The sequence below is a fragment of the Colias eurytheme genome, chromosome 18 (genome assembly GCF_061535395.1).
Source record: "Colias eurytheme isolate Ceu_HAF_F1 chromosome 18, ilColEury1 Martin Lab GWU primary, whole genome shotgun sequence".
Classification (NCBI taxonomy): Eukaryota; Metazoa; Arthropoda; class Insecta; order Lepidoptera; family Pieridae; genus Colias; species Colias eurytheme.
In genome coordinates this window covers 6342215-6350799 of record NC_142997.1, presented here as the reverse complement: position 1 = coordinate 6350799, position 8585 = coordinate 6342215, and the positions used below count along the sequence as shown (strand labels likewise).

General features: G+C 32.0%; 1 protein-coding gene across 2 annotated transcripts; it reads right to left on the bottom strand.

The window, feature by feature from the left end:
• Positions 1–252: 252 nt before the first annotated feature.
• On the bottom strand, positions 253–8340 carry Npc2f (Niemann-Pick type C-2f). 2 transcript variants are annotated; one of them, XM_090112529.1, is made up of 5 exons: positions 8071–8340; positions 3088–3195; positions 2525–2602; positions 2232–2320; positions 253–858 (listed from the first exon to the last, which is right to left on the bottom strand). In XM_090112529.1, exons 1-5 carry the CDS (start codon positions 8138–8140, stop codon positions 652–654), a joined length of 552 nt encoding a protein of 183 aa, XP_089968655.1. In that variant the 5' UTR covers positions 8141–8340; the 3' UTR covers positions 253–651. The 2 variants fall into 2 exon arrangements, with proteins under 2 accessions (XP_089968655.1, XP_089968656.1); XM_090112530.1 differs by lacking the exon at positions 2525–2602.
• Positions 8341–8585: the final 245 nt, after the last annotated feature.

Below are 8585 nucleotides of genomic sequence, written 5' to 3'. Positions count from 1 at the left end.
ACATACAGACACACGGACGTCCAAGACAGAACTTTTTTAAACTGTTTTTTAACTAGTTTAAATAACAAAAATGACATCAAAAATATCATGAACGTTAAAAATAGTGTTTTTTCTTAATATGTGTGTGTATGTATTATCTTACAAGTGCAATGTATGATACATAAAGACATTTTAAGTTTGAAAAATCAGATGTTTTGCGCGAAGTGACAGTAGTACCCACCTCAACGCTTCGCTTATGAGGCGTGCAATAGATTCTGACAAGCGAGTCGTGTCGTCTGTCTTTTTTGTCCGTATGTCTAGACTCATTGTCTGTCTGTTAAGACCCTTCTTCTCAGAAACGCGTGGAGGTTTTAAGCTGAAATTTATATTGAATATTGAAGTCTACGGACCCTTCAAGCTGTGAAAAATCGTAATTCGACATTCGTAAGGGAATCAAAACGGGTATTAACAACACGGGTAGTGAACACAGAATCAATTTTTTTCCCGAGATGCGGAATAGGTACACTCAAAGCACGAAAGCAAACGTTTTAACATAATATAATAGTGGTGCGATATGGGTGCGATGCATATGAAGAAACCAGTAAAATTGTTACGGATACCACTCGCTTAACAGATATTGATAATATTAAGATATTGAGAATAAAACAATAATTAAGCATAAAATTCAATGGTTGCATTTGGGCCTGCCAAATTTATTGGATAATGTTTATCAAAATTCTTTTTATTGTTATTTGATAAGTGAGAGTTCCTCCGTAGCATTTTTTGCACATAATTTTGAGTCTGTACCAATACGGAATAGCACAGGACTTCGAGGTTTTTTTCATTGTAGACACGCCACTGCAGATAACCACGTTGATTCTGAAAATATGTGATTATTGAATAAGTATGAAGATTTGAGAGAGAAATAGAACATTAAATATGAATTGAAACAAAAACTTGTTTTTTATTTTAACTCAGTAACTATCTTGATCCAACAGAGATGCTTTTAACACGCTTAATTATAAGCTATACCTCGTAGACATTAGGTACTAAGTACATATCCTTCTTGATACTCGATTTTGACCTACTTTACGGTCAGATTTAATTCGATCTTTGAACACCTAGCAAGGATTGGTGGAATAAATATTGTTTAAAAATGTTCGGTTGATTCTATCATAAAAGCTTATTTTTATTTTTTAAGATTATTTAAATGTATAAGTAGAATAATACCTTTATATAACCAACAATATAATATTTATTTCATTCAAATGCTCACACCTATTTCCTTCATTATTTGATTAACGATTCTTTGTTTAGTCATAACAAAACAGTAGAACTATGAAATGGACGTGACATTTATTTAGATTATAAATTATGCTTGATTTGTATGAGCCACGTTTAGTGAAATCATTTATAACACGTGTTAGTGGCTACATATTTGTAGATATACTTTAGATCTTAATTTATTCTGAGACATTTGATACAGAAATTTAATGAAAAAAGACGGGTTGCACTCCGGGAGTGCCGGCAGAAGTGAAAACTTGATTACGTTGAGCATATCCATCCGTCTTACGCTTTTTCGATCGTCACGTGTCCTGACGCGAGTTTAAGATTTTATACCCAACGCCGCTAAAGAAGTTTTCACTTCAAAAACTAAGAAGCATTTTTTATTTTACAGGTTTATAACTTAGCTATATCAAAATAAGTAAGTAGTAATTCAAAACTGATCAACTAAATTTGCCGGGTTTTCACTCTGGACTGAGAAAATACAAATGTATAGGATAATAATAGATATTGAGGTACCTACATATCCATACTAATATTATAAATGCGAAAGTAACTCTGTCTGTCTGTCTGTTACTCAATCACGCCTTAACTACTGAACCAATTTGCATGAAATTTGGTATAGAGATATTTTGATACCCGAGAAAGGACATAGGGTACGTTTTACCCCGGGAAATAGGATAGGGTTTATCCCGGAAATCCCACGGGAACGGGAACTATGCGGGTTTTTTTTTTGACTGCGCGGGCGATGCCGCGGGTGGAAAGCTAGTATATTATATGTTGTATTTAATTTAACGACAGCGCGTCGCGTCATTCTGAAAAGCCAAAAGGTAGGGACTTTTTCTGCAAGCACGCGAAGAATAAAATTGGAGGGTTTAAGTTTAATAGCCAAATTGGATACTGTAATAAAATATTGAAGGTGAATAAACTACATAGGAAGAAGTACATATTCCAACCGCTTTTCTTACCAAAGCCATATTTGTCGGCACGGTCATGACACTGGTGAATGAGGTAATAGCGTCTGTTTGCACCGGACATGGCAAAATGTCGCAAGGTTCTGAAATCAAAGTCAAACATTTAACCAGTCTAACTATTTAGTTATCTGTGATTTAACTAATTTGTTTAAATAATCTTTATGAAGTTCAGTGAATGCATCGAGTAGATAATTAATACCTATAAGATTACTTATATACGTAGTATATTATTATTAGTCTGTGCTTATACCTAAGTTAAAAAAAGACAAAATTATTTTGTTACGTACCGGGTGTAACCGGAGGTTTAGCATTAACGTAATTCAATTTGAAAATCACATCCTGATCTAGTTCTAGTGAAGCAAAATCTGAAATAGATAGGTATGTATAAAAAAAAATATATACATATAAGTATATATATTATTTTTTATATATTATGTATATCTGACTAATGAACAATGATTATTATCTAATTGGTAGGTAATAATTATTAATTACCTTCTAGAATAACATTCGGTATGACTGCTAATACATACATACAGTTAAGATAGTTTAGTCTATTGCATTCATGTATAACTCAATAACTGTATTCATACAAATCATCACGATGCGACCATTTTTAAACAGCCACAAAAAAGAAAAAGTCATGGTCAAAAGCAAGATTGCCTAAAATTATTTTTATAAGATTCTAAGTATTCGAACATTGTTTTTTTTAAGACATAAATTTAGAAACTTGATTTCCCGTCTACCTGTTCATAAATTATATTAATGTAGAATTCTAGAAGTTATGTTTTTGTAGAGCTATACCTAATGCAACAATATAAACACGATACAAATGCATCAATATGGGTACCTGCATAAAAGCGGACACTCACTGGGACACTTTCCCCCAGTGTGACATAGCAGGGCAGACTTCTTCCACATCCATCTATGTTAACAGTCACCAAGTCATAAGCGGACCCTTGAAATGACCATGCAATAATTAATACGTATATTATTCACTGATGCATTAATTTTGACTTAACTAGTTATGTATATTTAAATTACCTAATTAGGTACCTGCTAGCATAGGAATATCTAATTCTAAATTGTGCTTAAATTTATTTAGAACAGTATATTTTTCTGGGTAGGTATTGTATATAGGTACATACACGATATATTATGTGCTATTTACTCGGATGTCAGCGAGATTTTCAGGTTTTTAATAATTTTTTATTTTAATTTAAAAACCCTATATTAGGTAGTTTACTCTTTGGTTAAAACCTTGTTAAAACTATAGATATGGCGTAGGTAAAGCAGTTTCGAACTACAATATATTTAGCTGTGCAATTCGTAATTTCGCAGGTAGAACAAGTTTGCAAAACTTGATTAAAAATAGTGTATATCTACTTTAAATATCAAAACCTTGAATCTCCTAAGGAAATAAAATATGTAAAAAGCGCTAGAAACTAAAATACCTACTGCAGCTTAAAACTTCATAATCAACTATGATCGCTTTATGAACAACTAAGACAAAAATATAATAACTAGCTAACTAGTTACCTATTTAATAAATATTTTAATACAAAGTAATTAATTCTAAGCGCATTAGAGGTCACAACAACCTTGATTACGAAGAATTCATTGTATTTAATAAATACATACAAAAAATCAACATTAGAATAACATGGATTGGTTCTATCATTACATACCTAGGTAGATATTATCTAGTTTTATGATTTTTTTTAATAGGTAGTTGGTATGCGGAATATTGTATCTACTTAGTAAGAATAAGTATATATTATTAGGGCAGCAATTCGGGGATTTTCGAAGAAGGGAGGGAGGTATCAGGTATCGCATCTTTCGACTTTAAATACGTATGCCTACATCTCGTCTGTCGTCAACTAGGTACTCTGTTTATTTCGTTCCTAAATTTCATAATAAAAGAATAACAGTTATCAAAGACCGATAGGTAAATACCTAATATTAATGCAGTATACAGAAATAATGGTAAGGACTAAGGATAATTACTGGATTCTAAAAACATCCACCGATTTAAAAAAAAAATAACCTGTATGCACAATGGTATGCACTAACAATCTTAACAGCTATAAATTATACGTACAAAAAGGATTAGCAAAACAGTTTCAATAAATTCAAATGCAATGTTATTTTTAATTTATCGTTTTATCAGCGTCGAATTAAGTGGGATTAAGAATGGCGTATTGAATGTAATATTTATTTTTTGTTTTAATTCTATCAGTTATCTTTAATATTTAAATTTTAAAACTACATATGTAATTGTTTTTTCGTAACTTCGCGTCGTTTTCATATGCCACATATCACATGACACATCACATCACAATACTATTATAAAGGCGAAAGTTTGTATGGATGTATGGATGTTTGTTACTCTTTCACGTATAAACTATTGAATGGATTTGAATGAAACTTAACCACAATATAGCTTATACATCAGAATAACACATAGGATAGGTTTTATCTCGGAAATCTCACGGGAACGGGAACTATGCGGGTTTTCCTTTGAAAACGCGGGCGAAGCCGCGGGCGGAAATCTAGTTGTCTAATAAGCCACAAAAGGGGTGCGTACCACTGCGTACTCTTTAAAATACCTAATGATTTTTTTTAACGTGATAACGTTTTTAAAATCGTTTTAGTCGGGTGACATGTTCAGAAACTTGTGTCACACCAAAACCTCACGAGCGCGATCGCTCATCGCAGGTATAACGAGAGAGAGACAGACCGATCTCCCGTCTCATCTCGAGCGAGACGTTATCAGTTTATCACGTAAACATCTCGATCGTAAACCTACTTTACAAACAACCAATTTTTTTTCAAAGAACTAACTGCTTTCAAATGCTCAGAAGGTCATGGTCTGTTTCTGCTTTCTTCATCTATACCAATTATAAAATTGGAGTGTTTGTGTGTAATACACGGTAGGCACGGTACATACTCCAAAATGATATTATATACATATGTAAATATTTTATCATTTATACTCATTTCCGGAACTAACAGACAGCTGATTAGACCAGACTCTCAGTGGACTTTCGTTTGCAAAAATAGCGGACCTAAATCTGACTTCTGATATATATTGTATAGATCCCAGACATCCTATAGACAGATGTTGCCAACCAGTTTTGTGGTCCCCCTCTCCCCACCCCGGTAATTAAATATGGCATACAAAGAAAAAAATAAAAATTTCCAAAACATGCCGTTAATTATTTAAAATAATAATTTAAAAAATATACTCATGATTTTTCAATCTATAGTGGTTTAAAGTTAACTCAAAAATGGAGCATTTTCGTAAATTTTCTAAAAAATCTTAGAGAAAGTGTAAGAAATGTTATAGTATGCTATGTATTCGTGATCTACTCAATAAGCTCTTTCATTTGATACCCCACACGGCATGTTTTGGAAATTTTTATTTTTTTCTTTGTATGCCATATTTAATTACCGGGGTGGGGGGAGGGGGATCACAAAACTGGTTGGCAACATCTGTCTATAGGATGTCTGGGATCTATACAATATATATCAGAAGTCAGATTTAGGTCCGCTATTTTTGCAAACGAACATCTCCTTGGAGCCTGCTCTAGATGTAATAAGCCTTATTGGTATTTGTATATTCCCACAGAAACAGGATTAGGTACGCGGCCGGGTGAAATCGTGGAACGCAGTTAGTACAAAATAGGTTAGATGAATGGATTAGATATATTATTATACTTATGTTTTACTTCCATCACCTCTTTCAAAAATTTATTATTCCTTTCAGGATAAAAATTGCACAACCTTGAATATTAAACTCAATAAACATTTAAAATTGCAATGATATTCATTCGCTTATTTTAGCTTGATAAGTAGTTTTTTTATTATTTTTATTTTAATATATATATATTGTATAACATTATGTTACAAAAACATATTATCATAACATATTAAGGCAAAAAAGACTTATACTTAGTACTTGGGATCGGGAAGACCATAAACAAAAAAATTCAAGAATGGAAATTTGGAAATTATCTACCTTGCAATATTGTCTATAAACGATTTCCTCTGAAATCACTTCTAACAATAAACATATATAAGTATTAGAAATTCATAAAAACAGCTTAACTTTAATCCGTTCTTATCTTAACAGAGCTACTTGTATTTTATTACACTAAGCTTTTTTTTATGCTCGCTTAATAAATATTTATCGCAGTTGCAGACAATATACTTAAAGATATTACCGAAATATTCTAGTTAATTGATAAATCTTTAACAATAATAGATATCATAGAATTCGATTATATTATTATGTACCGATATGGCTCGACTACTAGATAAATGGGCTATCTAACGAAAGAATTTTTCAAATCGGACCAGTAGTTCCTGAGATAAGCGCGTTCAAACAAACAAACTCTTCAGCTTTATAATATTAGTATTTAGTATATAATATACTAGCTTTCCGCCTGCAGCTTCGCCCGCGTTTTCAAAGAAAAACCCGCATAGTTCCCGTTCCCGTGGGATTTCCGGGATAAAACCTAGCCTATGTTACTCGTGGATAATGCACCTTTCGAATGGTGAAAGAATTTTTAAAATCGGTCCAGTAGTTTATGAGCCTATTCATTACAATCAAACAAACAAGCGAACAAACAAACAAAGTTTTCCTCTTTATAATATTAGTGTAGATGTAGATTAATCGCTTCTTTGGTCAACCCAGGCAAAAAGTTCGGAAGTGTTCGGATAATGATGGACGTTAATATGACACTGCATTCATCTACATTCTACTGATATTATAATCGTGAAAGTTTTTGAGTATAATAGAGGTAAGGATCAATCAGTATTTGTTATTCTTTCACGAAAACACATTTGATCGGATCTATAACAAGTATGAAAATGGGTAGGTAGGTACAAGGTGAATTATACAGTAGGTATGTTTGTGATTACCACATCACAGAGGCAACTTTTATCCGGGTAGGTAGGTTCTATATATTCCTAACAACTGATGAATATTTTTACTACAGATTATTATTGGTAGGTATTTGTGCCAACCTCGGTTTTTTGGAGACCTCTTTTTGAAGAAATGTTTTGGATACTATTACAACATTGACTGAATACGAGCTGAAAATACCAACTTTATAATTCATTTCACGATCTGCGCATTAGGAACAATTTATCATTTTTGACACTAATCTATAATACACATTTCCGTTCACATACAAACACTTTATCATTATAGGAAAACCACAATAGCTAGATATGTATACCAAAGTAAGTACCATTAATCGACTATGTTTTGAGCCATGAGCCCACGCATATTTTGCAGATTTATTGAGATTTTCTTCGGTTTAGGTACCAATACTATGTAAGCCATATAATATGTAATAATATATTCTATATCGCCGGTAGGTACAGCCTGAAAATCAGCGCTGCTTTTGTGCAGCATTTTGCTGAGGCTGTCTCCGTTTGCCTAATTGTAAGATATTTTATAATGTGTTTGGCTGTGTTTTTTTTTTTGGCAATAAATTTCTTTTCTTTCTTTCTTTTCTTTCTATACTTACCTACCATAAAATTTAATAAGTAGGTACTTACACATTTTAGCATTTTTATCATAGCTCTGTCCAAACTCCAACAAGAGATTAAAACACAAAATCTATTTATCTATACTATAGATACCTATGATACAAACAAATGATAATCAAAAATAGAAATAAAATTGGTGTTTCAGATTTCAGAGGTACCTTACAGGAAGCATTACATGTAAGTATAAGCTGTATAATTAAGATAATTAATCTTATTACACAATATTCTTATTTATATATTAGTAAGTTGAATTATTTTTTGTAAAACTTACCGCAGTCCTCGAAAATCACAGAGGCGCGGGTCACAATGACAAAGAATAGCAACAATGAGATTCCCAACATTCGTAGATACCTTATTCAATTGCATACAAAGCACATAACACTGGCTCAACTAATATAACGAATTGGACCCTTCAGATTACCTATCACATGATATCACTAGTCTTTGGAATTCAGCTGCATTAAGCCCGATGATTTACACTTATAATCGTTTTAATTAGCAAAGCGGATTTAGCGCAGTAGGTACGTGTTAATTGATTAGTTCAGAAATTATATTGTTAATTTAATGTTATACGTATAGATTAGGTACGTAACATTAATGAGTCAGATAATGTATGTGGAATAACATATTAAGTTCTATCAATTTTTTTAAGTACCTACCTAATAATTAAGTTCACATGGAGAACCAATTGACTTTTATATTGTTTATTTATTGTAGCATTTTATATTTGTAAAAGGTAATTTGACACAATAAACATAATAAAGAATACATAGAATAAGAATTAAA